At 46.2% G+C, this 27375-nt stretch overlaps 1 protein-coding gene across 1 annotated transcript; it reads left to right on the forward strand.

Annotated features, from left to right (window-relative positions):
- The first annotated feature begins 356 nt into the window (after positions 1–356).
- On the forward strand, positions 357–27375 carry MKI67 (marker of proliferation Ki-67). The gene is made up of 15 exons (XM_060033842.1): positions 357–505; positions 899–1088; positions 4061–4139; positions 4231–4346; positions 7429–7495; positions 9384–9429; positions 9876–10946; positions 12243–12418; positions 15363–15684; positions 15772–15893; positions 16001–16172; positions 18229–18384; positions 19324–24593; positions 25477–25920; positions 27188–27375. Exons 2-15 carry the CDS (start codon positions 997–999, stop codon positions 27251–27253), a joined length of 8199 nt encoding a protein of 2732 aa, XP_059889825.1. The 5' UTR covers positions 357–505; positions 899–996; the 3' UTR covers positions 27254–27375.

The following is a 27375-nucleotide window of genomic DNA, read 5'->3' on the forward strand; positions in this document are numbered from 1 at the left end:
GGAGGGACCCTGTTGCATTTCATACCCGTAGGTGCCATGGAAGCTGAGGACCCTCAGGTGGCCGTCTTCCACGGATGCACCGGAGCCAGCCCGGCCGAGCCCGTCCGCCCCGCCCCGCCCCGCGGAGCCCGTCCCCGCTTGCTCCGCCCTCTCCTTTCCCATTGGTCTGCCTCCTCTCCCCTGCGCCCAATCGCAGCGCTTAGCGCCAAATTTGAATCGGTGTTATCGTTTGAATCTGGAGGGCGCGGCGGCGGCTTTCCGCGCCAGAGCCGCTGACGCCGGGCACCTCCGGGACGTCTCTGGGCAGGGTCAGCGGGCCACCGGCGAGGGCGAAGGCGGGAGGAGCGGGGACTGGGGCCACGGCGAAGGTGGGAGCGGGCCAGGGGACTGAGGCCCGGTCCCTGCAGCGGAGGTGGGCGCGTCGCCGGCCCCTCACGGTGCGGACTCGGGTTGCTCGCCGACGAGCGGCGGAACCACTGCTGTCGCCCCGGGAGACTCGTCCTGGGTGAGCAGCGGCCGGGGAGCTTCGGGGGCGGGGGCAGCCGGAGGGGCGGAGGCCGCGTGGACCACTCGGGGCTATGCGGCCACCAGCGCCGGAGCGCGGCCTTGGCCTGGCTCGTCCTGGGCTCTGGCGTGGGGTCTCGGTGGGAACTCCCGGGAGCCAGGAGCCTGGCGGGCGGCGTCCTGGACGCAGGTCTCTGGAGGGCGCTGGATGGTGGAGGCAGCCCCGGGCCTGGCTGGGGCTTCCACCGGGGTCAGGTAAGGCGTGGGTCGGGGCGGCAGGGGCAGCGGTGAGTAGTACACGCGACCCCAGTTGGTCACTTACAAGTAACTTCTTAGCTCTTTGCTTTAGAATAACCCTCACCCCCTGTGTGTTTTATTTTTGTTATTTTGTCAGTGGCGTGTAGTCAAAGGATTGCTTGTAAGTCGGCTTCAGCAAACCTTTCGATGCCTGACCTTCCGGTACGGATTATAGTCAAAATTCCTGTTTAGAAAATGGGTTCTACAAGACGCCTTGTTACCATTAAAAGGAGCGGGGTCGACGGCCCCCACTTTCCACTGAGCCTTCATACCTGCTTGTTTGGAAGGTGAGCCCTGCCCACCCGCGGACAATTTAGACAATTTAGCTTAAAAAAACCCCTCAATATTACTAACCAGAGATTAACAGACGAGATACACAGCTCTAGGAGTAGGCAGCCCTGGAGTGTGCTCAGGACTTCCTGTGTATTGTCATTGCTACTGGTTGTTTATTATGAAATAGAATTCGAAGACAATGTTTACATAGTTGTGTTTTTTCAGTCAAAGAAAAATTTTTAAATTGATTTGATAAAAATATAACTGGAGAAAAATGTAAAGTCCTGCTTCACTTCAGACTGTCTTTAGAAAGCCATTGTGTTCATCTGAAATCTCTCCAAACTGGGCATTCCTTGGCTGCTGGGGGATATTATTGAACAAGTGAAGGAAGGAATCTGTGCATGGCTTGTCGGTCTTTTTGGAAAAATGGAAATGGGAAGGAAAGTCCTTCTGGTTGTGTTTTGAGAACTTCTCATTTGTTGCCTTGGTGTTGGTGGTGGCAGTAACTCTGGTCCCTGTGTAACAGGCACCATTAATCACACCGCCTCTCCTTTTCTAACATGTGATGAATAAGTTACCCCCCCGTGGAACCCTGTGTGGTGGAACCCTGACCCCCTTCTGCCCCACACCCCATCCTCCCACCAGCCCCACTCCTGCCACGTTCCACCACACTTCAAGCTCTTTCTCCCCTTGGTGCTTTTAGCCAGTTCGAACTTTCACCTCTGGAATTTCTCTACCTTCCTACGCAACTGATTGCTTTACAACTTTCAGAGACAGGGTCCATGTTACCTGAGAAGGAGCCTTTACTGAGCCCTGCTCTTGTCTTTCCTAACCCCACACATGGTGATGAGGCTGTGGCTTGCCTGTCTCACTACGAAGCTCCCCAAGGACAGGGACTGTCTAGTTAATAATTCTGTACTCGGTGTCTGGTGTGGGGCCTGGCATATGAGAGGTGATCACTATTCAGCACTCTGGCAGTTGTCCAGTCATCACATCAGCTGGGAAATTGAGTTTGGAATCAGTGTGCAGCAGTGGTTATCAACTGAGAGCCGTATTGCCCCCCAGGAGCTATTTGGCAAAGTCTGGAGACATTTTTTTCACGTCACAATGTGGGAGGCACACACCACTGGCCTCAGGGAGCAGAGGTCAGGGTTGCTGCCAAACACCCTACAATGCACAGGACAGCTCCCGCTATAGAGAACTAGCTGGCCCCAGATGTCAGCAGCACCAGGGTTAAGAACCATTGATCTATAGTGTCTCCTGATGGCCGTCTCCTGCCAAACAGATTCTCAGTTCTAATGAGATTGTCTTTTTCTGTCTCTTGCTGGGATGTTCCGATACCTAAAAATCAAATTCTGTTCTTTGGCTTAAAGTAGCTGTTCACTTTCCATAGCTTCCACTCTCTTCAAAAGGGAGAAACAAAAAACATTTTGGTATCAAATAGCAGTAATTCTGTTATCATATTGTAGTGATTAAGTGTATTTTTATGCGAGATTTTATAATCCAGAAACCCACTCGTAAGTGTTTGTTCATGGTACAGGTAGGAAGGGATATTCTTAGACTCCAGAGGTTCGTACTGAGTACAGAGAGGAGGCATAGGGTCTGTTCAAACGTGTAAAACCACAGGATGGTAACAGGAACACCAGAGACCCAGAGCCTTGCTAAGGGCGTCTTTGATTAGTTTCTGTGTAGGTTTGGGAATTCTTCCTTCAACTGCTTCCTGCTGATGTTAGTTTTCTGTAAAAAGACAGGTTGCATCTAGATAATTTGTTGTTGCTTGTAGATTAGTGTTTGTAATGATAGGAGGCTTGTGACTGTCAGTTAATAGTGTAGTTTATTTATTTATTTTTGGCTGCATTGGGTCTTCGTTGCTGCGCACGGGCTTCCTCTAGTTGCAGCGAGTGGGGGCTACTCTTTGTTGCGGTGCGCAGGCTTCTCATTGCGGTGGCTTCTCTTGTTGCGCAGCACGGGCTCTAGGCGTGCAGGCTTCAGTAATTGTGGCTCGCGGGCTCTAGAGCGCAGGCTCAGGAGTTGTGGAGCATGGGCTTAGTTGCTCCCTGGCATGTGGAATCTTCCCGGACCAGGGCTCAAACCCGTGTCCCCTGCATTGGCAGGCGGATTCCCAACCACTGCACCACGAGGGAAGTCCCAATAATATAGTTTTAAAACAATAAAAAGCTCACAAGTTATGAGCATTTACTGTGTGCCAAGCAAATGACAGACATGAGTAACATTTAATTTTCTGAAGAACACCATGATATGTTTGCCAACGGAGTCCTCTTTGTATATGAAGAAACTGAGACACGGAGAGGTCCTAGCATGAAATAACAGCACTTTAGGTGTTGATTAAACCTTGAAACATACATAGCATTACCAATAAACATGCATAAACCTTTTTTATAGGAAAAAAGAAAAAAGCACAGAGTACAAACGATAAGTATTCTCCAAACTGATGTAAAGTACTCCTTTAGTTGGATCTTATAAGCATAGATATTTTAGTGGAAGGCAATTCAATTTTGTATTCTAATATTTTCCATTATAATTATTTTTAAGTACTCTTAAGTTTTAATGATTTAAAATAGTTGCTTATACAATACTTATAAAAATTGGGGGCAAAATCATTTACATTGCCCAGTTTGTCTTTCCTTTATGTCATTACATTTACAGATCACACATAGTGTCAGGGGCTTCCCAGGTGGCGCAGTGGTTGAGAGTCCGCCTGCCGATGCAGGGGACACAGGTTCGTGCCCTGCTCCGGGAAGATCCCACATGCCGCGGAGCGGCTGGGCCCGTGGGCCATGGCTGCTGAGCCTGCGCGTCCGGAGACTGTGCTCCGCAACGGGAGAGGCCACAACAGTGATAGGCCTGCGTATCGCAAAAAAAAAAAACAAAAAAACATAGTGTCAGATGCTGTTTTATTTTGAATCACTGATGTAAGTTTTTTAAATTGCAGCAACCTAAAAAATCTTTATTCTTTTGAATTAAGGAGTATCGAGTGTGACATTCGTATTCAGCTTCCCGTAGTGTCCAAACAACACTGCAAAATTGAAATCAATGGACAGGAGGTGAGCGGGTTTTTGGAAGTCTGTTTTCTAAAACTTTTCACTTTTTATCCATTTATTAGTTTACGTGTTTTCCTCTCTTTCCTACTTGTAGGCAATATTGTTTAATTTCAGTTCCACAAATCCAACACGAGTAAATGGATCTACTTTTGATAAACCTGTACAACTAAAACATGGAGACGTGATAACTGTTGTTGATCGGTCTTTCAGGTAGGTAAGAAATGGGCTAAAAAGAAATAGACCTTCTGATCCACCAAAAACTAGCCTCACAGTCCATCAGTGATCCTTCTGTAATGCGGGTGAATGTCAACATGTCTGAGGTTGCCATTCCCAACACAGTCTTTATCTAAATTCATACGGATCTAGAAGGAATGGCAGGTGAGGTTTATTGTGTGCTCCAGCTCAAAGATTAGAGAGCACGTAACTATGCCAAGGTGGCCAGGTCCCAAAGGAGGTTCATTTGGTTGCAAGTGTTGTGAAACTGCACTCATTTTATTTTTTTTATTTTAAAGTAAAATACACTCATAGAGAAAGTTACAAAACGAGATGTATGACCCAGCTTACCATGAAGTGAGCAGCCTTGTGATAATCGCCCGTCACGGACCGAACTGTGCTCTCCCTAAATTCCCAAGTTGAAGTCCTGACCCCCGTCCCCAGCTCCCCGGAATGTGGCTGTCTTTGGAAATAGGACCTTGAAAGAGATGATTAAGTTAAAATGAGGCCAGTAGGCTGGGTCCTAATTCAATCCGAGTGGTGTCCTTATAAGAAGAGGAGATTAGGACACAGAAGCCAGGGAAGGAGGTGTTCAGAGTGATGACTGTGCCAAGCGGCAGCAGAGGGCGGCCAGAGCCCAGGAGAGAGGCCCCAAGGAAGCCAACCCTGCCGACACCTTGATCTTGGACTTCCAGCCTCTGGAACTGTGAGAAAATAAATTTCTCTTGTTTAAGCCACCCAGGGTGTGACATTTTGTTATAGAACTAATACACCACCCAAGTCATAAACAGCATTTCCAGAAGTTTCTTTCATGCATCTTCTAATCATTACTTCTTCCCCGCACCAAGTAAACCACTAATGTGGCTTTTCTGATAGCATGAAAGTCTTTAGAGTTCTACTGCTAAGCATGCATCTCTAACTGCTATGGTTTTGTCTGCCTTTATCAAACTCCATAAAGTAGTAACTGAGTTCTGCTTTTACGGTTGTGGGATTCATAGCCTGGATTGGGATGGATGGATTCATCCCAGTTTGTTCCTCTCGCTGTTTAAGGATTTCACTGAAATAAGATCCACAGTTACATACACAATTAATTCATTCTGGATGGACATTTGAGTAATTTCCAGTTTCTGAAATGAGTCAGAGCTTGCTTTTTATGATCAGATATGGTTACATTTTTACTAATCTGTCCTGGGTGTTTGGAAAAAATGTGTGTTGCACAGCTGCTGCGTGGAGTGCTCTGTCTGTGTAGGTCCCTCAGATTCTAATTCCTGACTCTAGAATCCTAGTAAATTTTTCCCCTGATTCTTAGTTACCTGGACAGGTAAGCTGAAATCACGCATTGAAGTTTTTTTTTTCTTTTTGTTTTTTACCTTTGTCAGTTTTTTGCGTCCGATATTTTGAGGCCATACTATGGGTTTAAATTAAGAATTATCTCCTCTTGGTGTGGATGAAGCTGTATCATGTATCATTCTGAAATGTCCTGTATGTTTAGTAATGCTTTTTTTTTTTTTGTGCTGGATGCGGGCCTCTCACTGTTGTGGCCTCTCCTGCTGCGGAGCACAGGCTCCAGACGCACAGGCTCAGCGGCCATGGCTCAGAGGCCCAGCCGCTCCGCCGCATGTGGGATCTTCCCGGACCGGGGCACGAACCCGCGTCCCCTGCATCGGCAGGTGGACTCTCAACCACGGCGCTACCAGGGAAGCCCTTAGTAATGCTTTTGATGAGAGATTTCATACTATAGTTTTTTTGTTGTTTTTTTTTAATCACATTGCTTTCAACTTTCATAATCCTTAAGGTTTAGATGACCTTTTGGAACCAGCTGTTAGGTGCACTTTTGTCTATAACTGGTTGATCTTGACGGATTGACCCTTTTATCATTAGAAAATGTGCAGTGTCTCTGTGAATAATTTTTATCTTACAGTCTATTTTGTCTGGTATTGGTACAGCCTCTCCACCTCTCTTCTGGTTCCTGTTTGCATGGTATATCTTTTCCCATCATTATCCTTTCATTCTATTTGTGTCTTTGACTCTAAATTATGTCTCTCGTAGGCAGATGTAGTTGGATCGCTTTTGTCATCCATTCTGCCAATGGAACTCCATTACTGCCTTCATTTGTATTAAATAGATATTTTCTAATTTGAATATCCTGGTCGTTTCTTTTTCTGTGCTTTTTGTGAATTTGCCTTCATTTTTAAAGGGTATTTTTTATTAGATAGAGAAATAAATATTATTTCTAGGCAGGAAATATTTGATGAGGAATGGAGAGCAGAAGTATGTCCCCCAAATGAGATGCTGCTCAAATTAAGATTAGTTGAGATGACAAAATACCTCCAACAAAGACTAGGACATGGGTCATAGGAAGAAGGGCTTGATTCAGAACTCTGGTACCATGAGAAACAGTTCCAGGCGACTGGCTGCTTCAGAGCTTACGTAGATGGCATCTAAATTCGAATCAGGCTGTCTCACCGAGGTACCAGAGTTCAGTATGTGTTATAAAAGTTTCTGTGAATGGATACCTGAGGTCTGTTAGAACAACCATGTCTCTTGCTAAATATCTTTGCATCTTCCTAAAATGTGCCTGTCTTTGTTCAGATACACATGGAGTAAGTGGGAAGCTGAAAAGATCATAGTGATCTTAAAGTGGAGCTCTGTGGTTACCTGTGGTGAATGACATCACAGGGTGATAAAGGTGTCAGACGCCACCCAGCTTCCTGGTTGACCTTCCAAGCCATCAGATGATTTCCATGAACAAAAACTAGCAGACACCAGGTTTTGCTCTCTTGTGCAGTTGGTTCCAACACAGGAGGTGCTCAGGGAAGTTGTTGAATCTTACAGACTAGTCAGGGTTCAGAAATTTAATCTGGTCCCAACCTCTGACCGTGGTGTTCCAGAAGAAACCAATTTACCTAAGTTTTTAGCATAAAAACACTTTCCTGATTTCTTTCCATGAATACGGTAATATCTTGAGTAAAACCTGATCTTTGTTCCTTGCTCCTTGGACATTAGTCAGATGTGGAAGTTTTATCATTGGTTACAAATCTTTAATCTGAATATATGCCTGTCATTCTGTGCACTTCAGGTATGAAAATGAAAGTCATCAGAATGGAAGCAAGTCACCTGCATTTCCAGGACAAAGACGGGAACAGGTGATGGGGAGATATTATGGAACTTTGGGCTCTGATTCTTTTGCATGATGATATGAAGTCATTTATATGCACTTTGACACTGATTTCTCACAAGGGAGAACGACTTACCAGTTATAGTAGGAAAATGTCGCTAAGGTACTAAAACAAGTTGAACTTAGATATATTAAGATAATTTAAACTATCCTTCCTCTTTTATTCAAAATGAGAGTACTAGGTGTTACACTTTGGGCCCAAAGTAACTCACAATATGATTTTGCAAACCTTTGGTTAGGGCAACCCTGACGCAGAACTCAGATTCCAGAACCACATGATCTGGAGGCTCAGTTTTTGTCCCATTGTTCTCATTGGTCTTTATTCATCCAGAATAATCACATCAGAGCTGTAGGTACCAATGATGCTTCCCAGTTTTGACAGACATGACCCACGACACTGGAGGAGAGTTACTGCCCTGTGTCTATCAGTGGAGAAAACGTATTCCAAACGGCCCACCTTATTAAAATGCAGTCTGGGCCCATCCTGGGAGATTTAGTAGGACTTAGGAGGTTCTGGGTTACTCCTGAGACTTCCTATCCTTCTTACTTTTTATGAAGCTACTCAAGCTATTCTCTTCTGACCAGGTTGGAATTCCCTGGCTTAAGAGTCTTAGCACAGATACTCCTGAAATCAGCAGTGGGCTCTGCATTTGAAGTTCCCTGCTCCTGCCATGTGCCCTTGCTTCCCCAGAGGACTAACTTTAATGTCAACCCTGCTCATCAGCTTTGGGGGAAAGCTAGCTTTTGAGGTATCCCACCCACCAACCAACACCGCTTCTAACTCGTTAGTAGGTATAAGGAAACCAACCAAAAAGCTGGACTATGGGTTAGATAAGAGGTCCCAGTGGTCTATGACCTGTTCGTTATCTGGATTATGATAAAGTAAATATTGAAGTTGAATACTTAGAACATGTTATTTGACAGTGATTTTTATGGCTATTGGATATTATAGTACAAAAAATATGGGCTTGTATTTTGCACACAGTTTTAAATTTTAATTCATTTTTATTGTTCAGTCATATGATTCCTTTTGTCAACCTCAGATTGGAAGTTAGAAATCGAGCCCTCACATGGGAAGTTTGAGAAGCAGCGTATTCAATACCAAGATATCGGAAATTGATTAAAGAAAGAAGTTAAAGTATTTGCCTTTGGATATATTTTGTGATTTCCACCCCTAATAATTCAGAGGATATTATTTTTCCTCCTTTGAAACAATATTGGACTTTTATATCTTACATCTGTGTTATTCTGTAGTTGTTCCTTACCCTCTAAAAAGCTGCCTGGGAAGGAATGTGAAGGTGGCCCAGCAGGAGGGCTGCACCCCAGCTCCCTGCTCTGAGGGTACAGGGCCTCTGGGTGCATTGTTTTCGCTTTTGCCTTAACGTCTGGGCTTTCAGATAAACCCTTAGTACCTGCCAGCAATGAGCACACATGCTAAGTGGAGCCCCACTTCACCCACGGGTCCTCTAGCCAACTTCTGATAAAACTGTGTAAAGTCAATAATTCTGTGCCCTTGGTAGGTTCCCAGATACTGAGTGGATGATGTTTACTTTTAGCTTTGATTCTTCTTTCACAGAAGTTCAAGGAAGTTATAAAAAGTCACTGCCGTTCAATTTAAGCAATTTTAATCTTCAAGTTTGTTTCTTATTCTATTACTATATTTTTAAAAAATCAACTGAGAAATGCTTGTGTTATGAGTACCAGCCCAATGTCTTGGGCTCGTTTCTCAAAGTCGCTGTAAGTTCTCTAAGAACAGTTGGGTAGAGAAGGTCATCAAAGGAAGAATATTTTAGTAAATGTGACTGTTGGTATTTGAAAAGGCATCTAAATTGCTGTTCTTATCTGCCAATTCACAGGAGCCTTCGCGTCGGGTCTCAAGATCTAGCTTCCCTTCCAACCTTGGTTAGTAGATTTTTGGTTTTGTCTGGGATCCTGTAAGATCTGTTCTCTATGTAGCTTTGTGGCAAGGAAGGGACAGACATAGGCAGACACGTGAGTTAACTTTTCTCCCAAGTGATGTATGGGCTCCATATGCTTGTTGGAGGGTCCATGTAGAGACGAACTGTCATGCTCAGTTGTTGCCCCTAATTCTGAGCAGATTGATAGCATTGGATGTCTCCTGTTGGTTATAGGAGGTATAGGAGGCTAAAGTGATTTATTTATTTTCATCATGGAACTAGTACCAGAACACCATTAGAATACATTTTGGACATTAAGAAATTTGTAGGCTAAGTGGAAAGCTAGGTTTTTAAGACAATTTGAAATAATTTTAAAATGTGAATATTGCCCATGTTAATCATTGAGAAAATCTCGAATTTCTGCTTCCTATTTCATAACTCATTGTCAAGATGGAAAAGTTCAAGATTCCAGTGCCCGTTCAAAATTCACGGAAGACGCTGCTTCCGGAAGGCCTGTGGTGCATGGGAAGAATGTCACAGGAGCTGGTATTGTCTCAGGTGGCTCAGAAGATCCTGTTGCTGGGAAGACACCTAACAGCGTTCATTCCTCAGAACGTCCTGGAGATAACGGCAGAAATGCAACAGCTCCCACTGCTGGGGATTCTCAAGAAGGTTCCGGTGTAAGGTTCGGGATCAGTAATGGAGAACTGAAGGCTTTTTCCTCTAGAAAGTGTCTTAAGGAGAGTGACCAAAATGAGTCTCCCTTTAGGAAGCTTTATGAGTCAATGAAGGTGGAGTTAGATGTGAAATCAGGAAAAGTCAATGTTCTTCAGAATCGCAGAAAATCAGGATCACAGAGTCATTGCACACCAGAAAAAGAAAGCACTGGTGGTTTACAGAGCGAGACTCTGGTCTCACTTAAATCCAGACCCAAATCGGGCCAAAGCCCCCAAATTAAGGCAGACCCTGCTTCAGGAGAACAAGGAAGTAGCCAGACTGAGGGGAAGAGGAGTGATGAGCCATTTCAGACGCCCAAGGAGACCAGGAGTCCCAGCAGCCTCTGCACAGAGGTAGAGACGCTGCAAACCACGACCCCCGAACCATATTCACAACAAAGTCCCTCACGGAGTGGGCGGAGTGAAGACCTGAGTGTTGTCGATGGTGGTGCGTCCCTGAACCTAGATCAAAGTGAAGGCTCCAGGGCAGATATTAAAACGTTTCCTCCTCGGAAGTTCTTACCTAGTATTCAAACGCCCGTTAAAGTTGAGAGTTTTGGAAATACACCAGAAAAACTTTGCCCCGGAAAGAGGAAGAGGAATCCTACAAATGTTGACGATCTGACAACAGAAACAGAGATTCTGCATCAGACAATTTCAGCTCCATTGGTCCCTCAAGTTGAAAGGAAGATTCAAAGCGATTTTCTCAACAAGCCTGAGAAGCTGGGCATGGCAGCGGATCCGGTGAGCCCTGGGTTACCCGGTCTTAGCTCGGCTGATGGCAGCAGCTTCGGCGATTCCACGAGTAAGTTTATTTAACTGTAAATTTATTCCCCCCCCAGGTTTACTACTACCTTATGTCTAGGTATGAATTAGTGAGACCTTCCTTCATTCACGAATGATTAGCTCTGTGAGGCACATGAAGGCCCATATTCATCATCTACTCATAGATTTGCATGAAGACCCAGATAACCAACCAACCAGAGCAGTGCTGGTTATTAGGGGAGAATTAGCAGGCGTCTAAGGAGATAAGCTGGTCCAAAAGCATATCTGATTCTTCTGTCTACCACAGAACAAAGGAGAATAAGCATAAGCATAATTGCTTTTCACAGGAGTTTAATTCTGAACTATAAGCTCTTTTATCCTATGAGTTTGATCCTCTAGAATAAGTCAGTGGAAATCCCTTGGAACTCTTTTCATGTGGGGTGGCTCTTAAAACACACCTGCCCCATCCCCATGGGTCTACGTGCCAGGTGTTCTTCTACGTGCCGTTCAGACCCTCATTTCCCATCCTCTCTTCTGGCAGCAGGAGGGCCCACGGGACAGGAGTTTTGTTATCTTCCTTTTGCAAATGGGGAAACCAGTAACCTAATGGCACCCCATGGGTGGCAGAGATGTGACCCGTGGAGCAGGCGTGGCAGCTCCAGGGCCTCCCATGCTCCTCGGGGGCCCCCAGGTGTTCCGATGCTGTGCCCTGCCATCAGCTCTGCTTCTGCAGGGAGCCCCCAGAGCAGGGGTGTGCGGCTCTGAAAGCAGACCCACGCACATCAGTCACGGAGTCCCCACAAGTCTTACAAACGGGTCGCCTCACTCAGGCAAGGGTTTATGTTGACAAGTGGTTCACAAAGATGGATAGTGGGGCTTGGGACGCGTGAATTGCCCATCTGTCAATATCACCAGGAGAGGTTTCCAGCTCGAATTCTACTCGCTGGGTAGGTCTGAGACCCAAGTGTGGGTCTCTTGGAAAAGCTTTCTCAGGCCACTGCTGAAGCCTCATCCCCTTCATCCCCCTGCTCCGAAGTGGGAGCCACTGCTCCAGGCCACTCCCTTTATTAAGCTCTGTCCGCATAGGACTTGTCAATGTTTAAAGAAAGTCCTTGTCCTGTCAGGTTGGGACTTGGCATTTAGTGGTTTGTCCTGGATCTTTCCTGAGCTCTTGAAGCAGCATCACCTTCGTCAACATCACAAGAGAGTAAAGGTGTGTGAGGTGCCAGGTTTCAGTGAATTTACAGTAAGTTTGTCTTCAATGGTAAATGGAAACAAGTCACACCTATGGTACTGTTCTCCTTTGCCCTCTCCACGTCTGTACCCGTTCCTCTAGATAAGATGGATGGGGTGTCCCTGAAGAGGAGGCGGGTCTCCTTTGGTGGTCGCCTGAGACCTGAATTATTCGATGAAAACTTACCTCCCAACACACCTCTCAAAAGAGGAGAGACACCAAAGCAAAGAAGGTCTCTGGTCACCCACACGCCAACCGTCCTGAAGAAAATCATCAAGGTGAGTTTACCCACTGGTCCCCGCTTCGGATCTGATGATAGCACACATCCTTGGTCCATATTCTTTCCAACCCCTCACACTAGTAGAATGACAATGAACACCTTTTTCTTTCTAATAACAAAGTAAAAATATAAAAGTCTCTGTGAGAGCTCATTCATGTGGGTGTTGGGAACTGAGCACCTGGGTTCCTAACCATGGCCCGAGGGTGACTGAACACAGGTGGGTCCTCAGGACTTTCCTTCTCTGCAGAGGCCTCCTGCTGACCACACTTGCAGGGCCAGGTGGTCATGCTAGGGTTATAGTCAATACATTTGGAAAGAATCTGGAGGCATCACGACACAGAAGCGTAAGGTTCTGGTGTTTTCCCTTTAGAATTACAAGGTGGAAAGAAAACCTTGGACGGCAGCACACCCATGACTTTCATCATCAGCTCTTTACAATTTTTCATCACCTACCCTAGGCTGTGACCTTAGATCTCTAGAAAGGTGTTGGCCCACAGCTCGCCTTCATCAGAGGGCCTGGGAAGCCTTTAATTTCCTTTCACACTAACAGGCGTGTGAGGTATGTCTCCTTTCCTTCCCTTTTATATGGGCTCCTGGAAGTGAGTGGCTGTCTTTCCATGCAGATCAAAGGTGGTTAAATTCCCACGGACGGTGTTTCCTTGGACTTAGATAAGAGCCTCACTCATGAGGAAGTTTCTTTCATCTTTCCACCTGAAATACCCCAATTAAGATTTGTTTGGTGTTTTCTTCCCCCCGCCACTTTTTTTTTTTTTTTTTTTAAGTGAGAGACGTAGACTCGCATCTCTACCATATACTTGACAGACACTGGTTGAAACGTTTGGTGCTTCCAGATTTAAACAGTTTGGGATTGACACGTACACACGGCTATATTTAAAATAGATAACCAACAAGGACCTGCTGTATAGCACAGGGAACTCTGTTCAATATTCTGCAATAACCTAAATGGGAAAAGAATTTGAAAAAGAATAGATACATGTATATGTATAACTGAATCACTTTGCTGTACACCTGACACTAACACAACATCGTTAATCACCTATACTCCAATATAAAATAAATAGAAAGCCTGGTGGTGCTGAATTCTCTTAGCTTTTGCTTGTCTTTAAAGCTTTTGCTTTCTCTGTCGAATCCGGATGAGATCCTTGCCAAGTAGAGTGATCTTGGTTGTAGTTTCTTCCCTTTCATCACTTTAAATATTTCATGCCACTCCCTTCTGGCTTGCAGAGTTTCTGCTAGAAATCAGCTGTTAACCTTATGGGAGTTCCCTTGTATGTTATTTGTCGTTTTTCCCTTGTTGCTTTCAGTAATTTTTCTTTGTCTTTAATTTTTGCCAGTTTGATTACTATGTGTCTCTGTGTGTTTCTCCTTGGGTTTATCCTGTATGGGACTCTGCTTCCTGGACTTGGGTGGCTATTTCCTTTCCATGTTAGGGAAGTTTTCGACTATAATTTCTTCAAATATTTTCTCTGTTCCTTTCTCTCTCTCTTCTCCTTCTGGGACCCCTATAGTGCGAATGTTGTTGTGTTTAATGTTGTCCCGTTTAATGCTGTCCCAGAGGTCTCTTAGGCTGTCTTCATTTCTTTTCATATTTTCTTCTTTATTCTGCTCTGCAGCAGTGAATTCCACCATTCTGTCTTCCAGGTCACTTATCTGTTCTTCTGCCTCAGTTATTCTGCTATTGATTCCTTCAAGTGTATTTTTCATTTCAGTTATTGTATTGTTCATCTCTGTTTGTTTGTTCTTTAATTCTTCTAGGTCTTTGTTAAATATTTCTTGCATCTTCTCAATCTTTGCCTCCATTCTTTTTCCCAGGTCCTGGATCATCTTCACTATCATTATTCTGAATTCCTTTTCTGGAAGGTTGCCTATCTCCACTTCACTTAGTTGTTTTCCTGGGGTTTTATCTTGTTCCTTCATCTGGTACGTAGCCCTCTGCCTTTTCATCTTGTCTCTCTTTCTGTGAATGTGGTTTTAGTTCCACAGGCTGCAGGATGGTAGTTCTTCTTGCTTCTGCTGTCTGCCTTCTGGTGGATGAGGCTATCTGAGAGGCTTGTGCAAGCTTCCTGATGGAAGGGACTGGTGGTGGGTAGATCTGACTGTTGCTCTGGTGGGCAGAGCTCAGTAAAACTTTAATCCGATTGTCTGCTGATGGGTGGGGCTGGGTTCCCTCCCTGCTGGTTGTTTGGCCTGAGGCGACCCAACACTGGAGCCTACCCGGCTCTTTGGTGCGGGTAATAGGGGACTCTGGGAGGGCTCACGCCAAGGAGTACTTCGCAGAACTTCTGCTCCCAGTGTCCTTGTCCCTTGGTGAACCACAGCCACCCCCCCACCCCCCTCTGCAGGAGACCCTCCAACACCAGCAGGTAGGTCTGGTTCAGTCTCCTATGGGGTCACTGCTCCTTCCCCTGGGTCCCAATGCACACAGTACTTTGTGTGTGCCCTCTAAGAGTGGAGTCTCTGTTTCCCCCAGTCCTGTTGAATTCCTGCAATCAACTCCTGCTAGCCTTCAAAGTCTGATTCTCTGGGAATTCCTCCTCCCGTTGCTGGACCCTCAGGTTGGGAAGCCTGATGTGGGGCTCAGAACCTTCACTCCAGTTGGTGGACTTCTGTGGTATTAGTGTTGTCCAGTTTGTGAGTCACCCACCCAGCGGTTATGGGATTTGATTTTATTGTGATTGCGCCCCTCCTACCGTCTCACTGTGGCTTCTCCTTTGTCTTTGGATGTGGGGTGTCTTTTTTGGTGAGTTCCAGTATCTTCCTGTCGATGATTGTTCAGCAGTTAGTTGTGATTCCAGTGCTCGCACAAGAGGGATTGAGCACACTTCCTACTCCGTCATCTTGAGCCTACAGAGAAGTTATATTTGTGGTGAGGTTTCTTATATTTGTGGTGAGGTTTCTTACGCACATTTAAATCTTGTCAGGAGCAGCCTCAGCCGTCAGGGAAAGAAGATTCTTCAGAAGTCTGTCTGGAGGCGACTGCACAGGATGCGTTTGTGAGGCCTCCAGCTCCTAACGCTGCTCCCGCTTCTCCAGATGCGCCCGGCCGATGCCGTAGCTTATCCAAGGCGTCTTCCATCTCCAGCAACAGCAAATCTCCACATCAGACAGATATTCCCAAGAGAGGACGGAGAAAAAGTAGCAACCTGCCCTCCAAGAGAGCTTCCGTGGATCGAAGCCAGCATGGCATCTTACAGATGATTTATTCCAAGAGAAGGAGTGGCGCTTCTGAGGCCAATTTAGTTGGTTAGTGTTGTATCAGCAGATAGGTTTCAAGGTTGATTTTCTCGTTAGTGCCGGTTTTGAAGTCTCAACATCTTTTCCCTGTGACAGTGGCAAAATCGTGGGCAGACGTGGTAAAACTGGGCACCAAGCAGACCCAGACCAGAGCTGTTCAACGTGGACCTCCAAGACCCCTGAGCAAGAGGCAAAGAAGAACCAATAATACCCCGAAGGTAGGGGTTCCAATGTGCATTGCTCTTTGATACATAATATGATTAAGGGATGCATTAAGTGTGGATTGAGGCTTTGACGCTTTATTGACTTCCTGATTGTTTTCCAGAAGCTGACTGGCATCGTTCACAATCAATTTAGCACAGGCCACGCAAACTCCCCCTGTACCATAATAATAGGGAAAGCTCACATCGAGAAAGTGAACGGGCCAGCTCGGCCCTACAGGATGCTGAACAACTTCGTGGTCAACAAACCAATGGACTTTAGTGAAGATCTTTCAGGTAACAGCATAGCCATGGCTCTTGGGAACCAGAACGCTTTCATCCTCCTGCGTGGGTCCACATGGGTGGGTATCACGTTTGTTTATCTGCTGTGCATGGGACAGGAGGATAAACAATCTAGTCAACTCGGAGGGTCATGATATTCAAGGAACAGGGTGCTGGACTGGAGAACAAGGCCAAGTCCCTGATGATTTGGAGTCACGTGGCCTGTAGGAAGCAGGTATGGCAGGAAATGCACATCTTTACCTGGGAGAGCAGCGTGGGTATACGACGTTGGCAGCGGCTTTATGGTGAAAAAGCAGCCTTGCTCTTATAATTGCCAGAGTCGGAGCAATAGGTTTGAGTGATGTTTTGCTTCAAGGTTTCTTTTCCTTCCGTGTAGCTTAGCTGGTTCATGAAACAAAGGCTTCTCTGAGCCATTCATAGTTGAGCCAGTATTGCTATTTTCAGTAAAAGTGTGATGTGAGCTGCTGACACTTGTCCTGGATTAGAACCACGGCAGGACCCTGGGTTTGGGATTTTCTGCTACGTCGTTTGACCAGTGGTTTCCATTCTGAGCACCTATAGAGGGAGGTGACACTTGAATCCATTAGGTGGAACCTAGTTTTTATTTCCTGGCGGATTTTAAGATGGGAGAATTGTTGTACCACTTATAAAACCTATGCAAGATACCCTCCAATTAGAATCACATTTGGATCAGCATATTTATTAGCTTTTTAAAAGCAAACTATAAAAATGTAGAACAGTGATAGCCAGAGTTCTGATAGCATGCTCCATGAGTAAAAAACAATTTGAGCTTATACCACCCAATACGCAGATACCTGTGTATGCTTGTAAATTATGCCCACGTGCGAGTGTACTACTATATATGTTACGAAGCATTGAAGGCAAATTCTCAAAAATATTTATAAGAGGGCTTCCCTGGTGGCGCAGTGGTTGAGAATCCGCCTGCAGATGCAGGGGACGCGGGTTCGTGCTCCGGGAAGATCCCACATGCCGCGGAGCGGCTGGGCCCGTGAGCCATGGCCGCTGGGCCTGCACGTCCGGAGCCTGTGCTCCGCAACGGGAGAGGCCACAACAGTGCGAGGCCCGTGTACCGAAAAAAAAAAAAAAAAACATATTTATAAGATAAGTAGAAGTTTAAATAGTACCTGGGATGGTAAATTTTTTCAGCCTTCCTTCAAAACATTTTTCTAGACACTCAACAAAGGCCCCCCCCTCGGTGTGAGTACTTTTATGACAAAACATTAATATGTGATGAAATATTAAATCTTGGATATTTTAAGTAAGGCCTGAACGGTGGCGGAGGAATGAGCTTTTTAAGTGAGTTGCCTGGCTTGGGTGCCTTCAGAACAGGCTTCCCAAACACAATTTGCAGACGGCTGCCAGACTGAGAGAGTCGGCTGCTGGTCTGTTTTGGTCCATTGATGTCAGAATGAGAAAAGTAAGAAGACAGGAGGAGAATGAGAGTTTGAGAAACTTAAGTCTTCCCTTTAGAGAACTGGATGGGTTTGCTTGTTTGTTTTCTGAGATTATGTTAGTACTACCTTTTGGTGTTAAAATGAAAAGATGGTGATATTAGTACTTGACCATACTAAAAATGGGCAGTCCTATCTCACTTTTAACATTTGGACATTTTATTTGTACATAAACTCTTGTAGTGCATAACCTAGGACTTATCGAAGGAGCCTGAGGGCCCTGGATTTGGGGATGCATGGAGAGGGACCCTGGAGGGCAGCCTCTGTCCTCTGGCAAATGCTCACAGCTGGAGTTCACTCTAGAAGAGGGTGGACATCAACTTCCTTCATTACATTCTTTCCAAGAGGAAGGCCAGAGAAGAGGCCATATATGAGTCTAACTTGCCATTGCCCTCTTCAAAATATGGGTTCACAGCTGATGCATCAACCTCTCCTGTGAGACCCTGTCTCCCAGAAGTTCTAGGGAGTGATCTGTTGTTTGCCTTCCGACATCTCCTCTGTTGTACGTGAGGACAGGCATGCTGATTTGCAGTTATGAGCAGTCTGTTAACTGTTTTTCCACTATTTTCATGTAACAGGGCTGCCTGAAATGTTCAAGACTCCAGTGAAAGAGAAACCACAAAGGATGAGCCTGTGTCCCTCCACTTTTTCAAATTCAGAGGATTTGCTTGGAGAAGAGCTTCCAGTACCTCATTCAGGAGGAAAACCTCTGCTGTGTGCTTCAGAAAATTCTGGTGGGTTTCCTTTTTTTCCCCTGGCACTTTGATCTTTTCAGTGGAAACTGTAGATGGTCTTTTTTCACAACAGCTACTGTATTATTTCGCTACGACAGATATTCCTGATAAAGTACCATGTCCAGCTTCCCTGTCCCATTGTTCTTAAGGGAGGTTTCTATCAGCAGCTGAAGCAGTACTGGCTTTCAGAGACTTGCATGGAAAGGCATACGCCTGTTTACTAACCGTAAACTACGGGTGTACACGTGGCCTTCTTCATTTAGCATAAGTAAAGAGGCTGACAAGCAGGAAAGTGTAATGATCTCTCATCATACTTATATGTAAATTACTCAAATGTCAGAGTGCTGTCAATCACCAAAGAGAAAGGCAGCAGGTGTGCACCACGCAGGTACTCCTGTTAATCTCTGGTTGGGCACCTGCCGCAGGGTGAGAGTGAGATGTGAGTCTGTTTCTCTCTCATTTACACTGGTCACCGAGTTTCTGTCATAGAGGGGACAGTGTGCTACACTCAAGATGCTTCCTGTTGCTAAAGAATTGATGTTTCCCGTGTAACGTGGCCCCTTAGTGCACTAAGTAACCCATATTATTGCATTGGTGGTCCAGCAGATGAAACAGCCGTTTCTCACGTTTGATGAAACAAATGTGTGTGTTCAGCTCACTGAGACCTGGCTGGCAGCCTAAGGAATGCTTTTCTTTTATCCGATCCCCATAGACCCTTACCACTGCCTATGCATGACCCCACTCTGTGTCACCCAAAAACATTGTTCTTAATTGTGTGTGGTTCATGTCAGGCAGATTTATGGCCACGTAGGCAGCCTCGTATCCTGAGATGGATGGGAGGCTGGTTTATTGGCTCTTAAATACCTCGTGAGGCTAAAACACCACATTGGCGCACGGTGCACAGCATATACTCATCATGCATGTTTTAATTTCTTATAGGACAGAATGTGTCCCCCGGGACTCAAGATGCACCTAAAGAGCTGTCTGATCAACGTTCTGCAAGCCCTGCCTTAAGACGCCAGAGTATTAAAATTAAAATAGATGAAAGTATTACGAAAACTCCCAGGAACGTGTATAAAACAGCAGGTGCTGAGATGGAAACTCCAGTGTCTGAGGCAATGACACCAAAGACAACATCAAGTGCAAAGAAGTTGAGAAGGTCCATGGAGCTCAGAAGCTCACAGGCACCAGGTGTAGAGTGTAAAAACAAAGGCCCAAAACCTGACGCTCTTGAGAACGTCTTGGGAAGATGTCTGAGGAAAGCACCACAGCCAGAGCAGAAGCTGGAGGGAGATGCGAAGGAGAGCGAAGCGCGGACAGAGCACATGGGGTCAAAAGAGAATTCCAAACACACGATAGCCGTGAGGGGACCAAGGAGAGCCTCAGAGCTGAGGTGTGAGCTAGCAGCAGACCTGGCCGCCCTCGAGAGCTTGCAGGAGACACAGCCTGAGGAAGACCAGCGGGACATCCCAAGTCTCCTACAGACCCCAGCTCATGCCAAGGAAGCAGTGGATGCAGAGAACAGAGCCACAAAAATGCTCTGTAAATCTCCCAGATCAGGAACAGTCGGCACACCCACCAGGACAAACACACAGCTCAAGACACCTTCCTGGAACGCGGATGTAGAAGATGCCTCGGCCCTCGGAAAACTCACACAGACACCCGGGAAGACTATGCCCATGCACAGAGAACCAGGTGACGATAAAAGCAGCGAACTGTTTCAGGAAACTCCAAAGCAGAAACCAGACCCTGCAGAAAATGTAGCTGGAAGCAAGAGGCGGCCAAGGACACCCAAGGGAAAGGCCCCGCCCCTGGAAGACCTGGCTGGCTTCAAAGAGCTCTTCCAAACCCCAGATCATGCAAAGCAACCGATGACTGATGACACACCTACCACAATACCCTATAAATCTCCACCAGCAGAAGCAGTCAACATGCCAACAAGTAGCAAGAGATGGCTCCAGACACCTTCCCAGAAAGTGGATGTGCAGGAAAATGTCTCGGCTCTCAGGAAGCCCACACACTCACGCAGAGAACCAGAGGGTGCTGACAGAGGCACTGCAGTGTCTCAGGAAGCTCGAGGAGGAAAGCTGGGCCCCACAGAAAATGTAATTGGAAGCAAGAGGCGGCCAAAAACACCCAAGGAAAAGGCCCCACCCCTGGAAGACCTGGTTGGCTTCAAAGAGCTCTTCCAAACACCAAATCACACAGTGGAACCAATGAGTGCTGACAAAATCTTCAAAATGCTCTGCCAATCTCCACAACTAGAACCAATCAACACACCAAGTAGAAAGGGACGTCTCAAGACACCTTCCCAGAAAGTGGATGTGCAGGAAGATGTCTCAGCTCTCAGGAAGCCCACACAATCACACAGAGAACCAGAGGGTGGCGACAGAGGCATTGTGGTGTCTCAGGAAGCTCCAGGAGAAAAACTCGACCCTGTAAAAAATGTAACTGGAAGCAAGAGGCAGCCAAGGACACCCAAGGAAAAGGCCTCACCCCTGGAACACCTGGCTGGCTTCAAAGAGCTCTTCCAAACCCCACATCAAGCCAAGGAACCAGTGACTGAGGGCAGAACCCCCAAAATGCTCTGCCGATCTCCACCACCAGAGCCAGTTGTCACATCAACCAGCATGACCAGACTTCTCAAGACACCTTCCCAGAGAGTGGCTGTGCAGGAAGACCTCTCAGCTCTCAGGGAGCCCACACACTCACACAGAGAACCAGAGGGTGGTGACGGAGGCATTGCAGTGTCTCAGGAAGCTCCAGAAGAAAGGCTGGACCCTGCAGAAAATGTAATTGGAAGCAAGAGGCGGCTAAGGACACCCAAGGAAAAGGCCCCACCCCTGGAAGACCTGGCTGGCTTCAAAGAGCTCTTCCAAACCCCAGATCATGCAGAGGAACAAATGACTAATGAGAAAACCACCACAATACCCTATACATCTCCAGCAGTAGAACCAGTCACCAGGCAAACAGGTAGAAAGAGACGATTCAAGTCACCACCAGGGAAAGTGGATGCAGAAGAGCTCTCAGCGCCCAGGAAGCCCACACAGACACCAGGGGGAGCCAGACATTCAGACAGAGAACGAGCGGATGGTGATAAAAGCATCAAATTATCTAAGGAAACTCCAAAGCAGAAACTAGACTCAGCAGAAAATATAAACGGAAGCAAGAGGCCGCCAAGGACACCCAAGGAAAAGGTCCAATGTCTAGAAGACCTGGCGGGCTTCAAAGAGCTCTTCCAAACCCCAGATCATGCCAAGGAACCAAGGGCTGTTGTCAAAACTCCCCAAACGCTCTGCATGTCCTCCCAACCACAGCTAATTGTCACACCAACCAATAGGAAGAGATGGCTCAAGACACCTCTGGGGAAAGCAGATGTAGAGACAGAGCTCTCAGCATGCAGAATGACACAGACACCAGGGGAAACTGGGCACTCAGAGGGAGAACCAGTAGATGATGATAAAAGCATCAAATTGTTTCAGGAAACTCCACATCAGAAACTGGACTCATCAGAAAATGTAAGTGGAAGTAAGAGGCGGCCAAGGACACCCAAGGGAAAGGCCCCACCGCTGGAAGACCTGGCTGGCCTCAAAGAGCTCTTCCAAACCCCAGATCATGCCAAGGAACCAACGACTGATGACAGACCCACCAACATACCTCGTCAATCTCCACAACCAGAACCAGCCAACACACCAAGTAGAAAGGGACGTCTCAAGACACCTTCCCAGAAAGTGGATGTGCAGGAAGACGTCTCAGCTCTCAGGAAGCCTCAACAAACACCAGGGGAAACCACACACTCACACAGAGAACCAGAGGGTGCTGCCAGAGGCATTGCAGTGTCTCAGGAAGCTCCAGCAGAGAAACTGGACCCTACAGAAAATGTAACTAGAAGCAAGAGGCGGCCGAGAACACCAAGGAAAACGGCCCCACCCCTGGAAGACCTGGCTGGCTTCAAAGAGCTCTTCCAAACCCCACATCAAGCCAAGGAACCAATGACTGAGGACAGAACCCCCAAAATGCTCTGCCGATCTCCACCACCAGAACCAGTTGTCACATCAACCAGCATGACCAGACGTCTCAAGACACCTTCCCAGAGAGTGGCTGTGCAGGAAGACCTCTCAGCTCTCGGGAAGCCCACACACTCACACAGAGAACCAGAGGGTGGTGACGGAGGCATTGCAGTGTCTCAGGAAGCTCCAGAAGAAAGGCTGGACCCTGCAGAAAATGTAATTGGAAGCAAGAGGCGGCTAAGGACACCCAAGGAAAAGGCCCCACCCCTGGAAGACCTGGCTGGCTTCAAAGAGCTCTTCCAAACCCCAGATCATGCAGAGGAACAAATGACTAATGAGAAAACCACCACAATACCCTATACATCTCCAGCAGTAGAACCAGTCACCAGGCGAACAGGTAGAAAGAGACGATTCAAGTCACCACCAGGGAAAGTGGATGCAGAAGAGCTCTCAGCGCCCAGGAAGCCCACACAGACGCCAGGAGGAGCCAGACATTCAGACAGAGAACGAGCGGATGGTGATAAAAGCATCAAATTATCTAAGGAAACTCCAAAGCAGAAACTAGACTCAGCAGAAAATATAAACGGAAGCAAGAGGCCGCCAAGGACACCCAAGGAAAAGGTCCAATGTCTAGAAGACCTGGCGGGCTTCAAAGAGCTCTTCCAAACCCCAGATCATGCAGAGGAACAAATGACTAATGAGAAAACCACCACAATACCCTATACATCTCCAGCAGTAGAACCAGTCACCAGGCGAACAGGTAGAAAGAGACGGTTCAAGTCACCACCAGGGAAAGTGGATGCAGAAGAGCCCTCAGCGCCCAGGAAGCCCACACAGACACCAGGGGATACACAGAGAGAGCCTGTATGTGATGAAAAAGACAGCAAAGCGTTTAAGGAAAATTCAAGACACAAATTGGTCCTGGCAGAAAATGTAATTGGCAACAAGAGTCGGCTAAGAACATTGAAGGAAAAGGCTCAACCTGTGGAAGACTTGTGCAGTTTCAACGAGCCCTTCCAAAAGCCAGGTCAGGCCAAGGAACCAGTGAGCGATGGTAAAATCGCTCCAGTGCCCTGCCAATCTCCACCAGCCGGACCAGTCACCAGGCCAGCAAGTAGAAAGAGGCGACTCAAGTCACCGCCAGAGAAAGTGGGTGTAGAAGAGCCCTCAGCTCCCAGGAAGCCCACACAGACACCAGGGGATATGCAGAGAGAGCCTGTATGTGATGAAAAAGACAGCAAAGTGATTAAGGAAACTTCAAGGCAGAGACTCAACCCTGCAGAAAATGTAATTGGCATCAAGCGTCGGCTAAGAACATTTAAGGAAAAGACCCAACCCGTGGAAGACTCGTGCAGTTTCAACGAGCCCTTCCAAAAGCCAGGTCAGGCCAAAGAACCGGTGAGTGATGTTAAAATCACTGCAGTGCCCTGCCAGTCTCCACCAGCCGGACCAGTCACCAGGCCAGCAAGTAGAAGGAGGCGGCTCCAGTCACCACTGGGAAAAGTAGCCCTAGAAGAGCTCTCAGTACTCAGAGAGCCCATCCCAACAGCAGGGGAAACCATGCACAGAGAACCAGTAGGTGATGAGAACAATACCAAAGTGTTTAAGGAAACTTCAAGGCAGAACCCGGACTCAGCAGGAAATGTAATTTGTGTCAAGAGTCGGCGAAGAACATTTAAGGAAAAATCCCAACCCCTGGAAGATCCGGCCAGTTTCAAAGAGCTCTTCCAAAAGCCAGATCAGGCCAGTGAACTGGGAAACAATGCTTCTGCAGTTAAGAGAGCCCCAAAGCAAACAGCGGACAGAAGAAGACCTGTAGAAATATCCCGAAGAGTCCTCAGGGCCCCTAAAGTAAGGTTCATGGGAGACCTTGTGGGCAGCAGAAGAGACCCTGTACAATCACCAGGTGAAAACTGCATCTCCCCATCCCCCAAGAGGAAACTGGGAGAAGATGCAAGGGTTGTGGGCAGGAAGAGGCTATGCCCCACGATGGCTGCACAGGACGCTGAGGAAGAGAAGCCCCTCCAGAAGAAGCAGAGGACAGCCCCCAGGGAGAGACGGGAGCCCCCCAAACCCTCGGGAGTGAAGAAGAGAAGTCTGAGGATTTTGGCACAAAGGACTAAACCTGTGGGAAACCTGCCCAACAATGACATGAAAACTAAAGCTACGGATCCACAAGGAGAAGACACTCCAAATAAGGTAATGGGTGGTGTGATGTCATCGTGTGATGTAATCGTACCATGTCATCTTGGGTGGATGCTCTCCATTCTGGTATAACGTTTGCTATAAATTGTACATAACGCAAATGTATGTGTGGGTACCCTTTCCCCACGGGGTCTGCATTCAGCACAGTGAGTAACTGCAGACCTTCGTAAAGCATCCTTTGGGGATTTCTAGAATAGGCTAATTTGGGAAAATAACTGGTCAAAATTATTATTACACATTTTGCCAAGAACTTCTCGGGAAGTGACTGAGTTGTGTTCATCTTCAAAGGTGTGGAACTTTGTGCCGAGAAAAAGTGGGCAATTCAGTCCTGCCTTGTTTCAGACACCGAGACCTGGAGTGCTGGGTAGAAGTACTATCTGCATCAGTATTGAAACAATTAGAACAATTTACACGGGGCGTGTGTCTTGGGAAGACCTTAACTGTCAGGGTTGTCAGACAGAGAAGCTTGTAAATTCGATTCCAGAAATTGAGATTTTCCTGTCCTGCTCTATCAATGATTGTTAAAGGATTAGGAATTCATTTACTACCTGAATAATGGGGCATTCTCCTGGAATACCCTTTTAATGCTTGTTATAATCAGACTGACGTATATGACATTCAGACATTGTGATTGGAATTTATACCAAATTCCTTACTTACGGTTTATCAGTAGAAATGGTGATTCCTCCATTGGAACAAAGTGACAGTCACTCCCTTGACTCGATTAGATTACTGGCATCTTAGAAAATGAACCAATGGAAAATTTTCCAATTAATCCCCCTTTGAGTTCACTTTCGAATGATTTTCTCCATGTGGAGTTTTAAGATTTGTATTCCTCATTCTTGACGTTTTGGGGATGTCTTTTGAATTTTTTTAGGGAATGTCCCTGCGTACCAGGCGCCCCACTAAAACGAATATAGAGGAGCAAAGACCTGGGTCTCTTATATCAGCAGGAAAGGTGAAAATAAAGAGAAGTGAAAAGAAGTCCATGGAGACCTCCCAAGAGATGAAGCTGCAAAGCCCAGAAGACGCAGCGGAGAATCCTACCTCTGGGGGCAAAGTTCAAGACAGAAGGAGGCCCTTGAGATCTGGGAAGCAGAATCAGAAGGCTTTGCCTGACGCAACAGAGGAGACAGCAAGGCAGGAAAGGGTGGAAATCCCCGTGAAGAAGCAGGAAGAGAAGGAAGTAACGGAATATTCAGACTTCAAGGGTTTGAGATCCAGGAAGATTACTCTCCGCCCTCGAGGAAACACTTCGGAGAGTGGATCCGAGCAGAGAGTAACCCGGGGTGCCAGGAGATGTGCCAACAGCCTCCAAAAGGCAAGTGATTTCCTGTTTCTCTTTTTATAAGTGCATAGAATGTTTCACTATGATTTCTGCCCCATGTCGCTAGAGCAGACACAACACATGATATGTAATAACACGCCACCAGCTCCCGGTTGGACTAAGGTAAGAGGCATGAATCTAAGCCACATTTTGTGTCTCTATATTCAGGTGTATCTGGCTTGGGAATTCCACTTTGGAAAGTAAATTCACATTATAAAGTCATCATTCAGGAAAAGCAAGGGATGGGACTTCCCTGGCGGTCCAGGGGTTAAGACTCCAAGCTTCCACTGCAGGGGGCTCAGGTTCAGTCGCTGGTCAGGGAACTAAGATCCTGCTTGCCGTGGCCAAAAATTTTTAAAAAAAGGAAGGAAAAGGGATTTATCCAGTTAGTATTTTCTGACTGCTTGTTGCATACCCTGTATTAAGATTCCAGGCAGCTGTCTTCAGTCCCTGGTTAGAGATTGAATGAAACTTCCAGAGGGGTAACGCCTGATTTCGAAGGCGTCCCTTTGGAAAGCTGGGATGAAGAGCAGGTGGAGGTGTGTTTAGGTGGGTAGCACTGTTCAGAGCTCCCACCCGGGAGGCAGTCTGGTGTCCTTTGTCCCGTCCCAAATGTGCTCTCTGCTGACACTCACGTAGCATTGGGGGTGGTCCCCTTCAAACACCTCAGTTGTTTAGAAGACCCAAAAGATTTTGGTCTGAGAAAAAAACCAGGCCGAAACCTTTTGGGTCTTCTGGTTTTTAATTTGTTTCACATCTGGTCAAGTTGAGATTTTTAAGAACCTCATTTTTTATTTGTAATAAAAGTTTACAGCTTGATTTTTTTCAAAACAGTCAACCAACTGCAAGCACCTGTTAATAAAGGTCTTAAATAATTGTCTTTGTGTATAAAAGAAAAAAAATATTTCAGCCTGATTTTACCTTTGAATTCACTTTTTCTGAATGGTATTTATGAAAATTAGTGAAATTGTATGTATTTGTGTGGAAATTTTCTTTCTCCTTTTATGATGTATGAACTTAAAAATAGCTTACAAACCTTTCTATCAAAGGACACAGTATTTAACTTTAAAAAATTAAATAGTAAAAACAGTTTAAGGCAACTTTCACAGGCTCTATCTTAAAGTTTACTTCCAACCTCAAGATTAATTTTCTAGGACTAAAGGCCTGCATCACACCTAGAAAGGATCGGGGTTTTTGCAAAGTCGGTTACAAAAATTGTTCTTTTAAATTACTTAAGGGTTATACTTTTGTTCCCAAACAGGAAAATGACAATGTGGGTGTCAAGAAAATAAGAACCAGAAGTCATCGCGACAGTGAAGATACATAGCCAAGAAGCTTAAAAGGGAAAAACACGTAATGAGTTTAGTTTAGCGATAAGTTGTAGTACAATATTTGCCGTACATTTTATAGTGAATTCTGTAAATAATGCTATCTGGAGGGGAGGGCAGG

The sequence above is a fragment of the Delphinus delphis genome, chromosome 16 (genome assembly GCF_949987515.2).
Source record: "Delphinus delphis chromosome 16, mDelDel1.2, whole genome shotgun sequence".
NCBI classification, from domain to species: domain Eukaryota; kingdom Metazoa; phylum Chordata; class Mammalia; order Artiodactyla; family Delphinidae; genus Delphinus; species Delphinus delphis.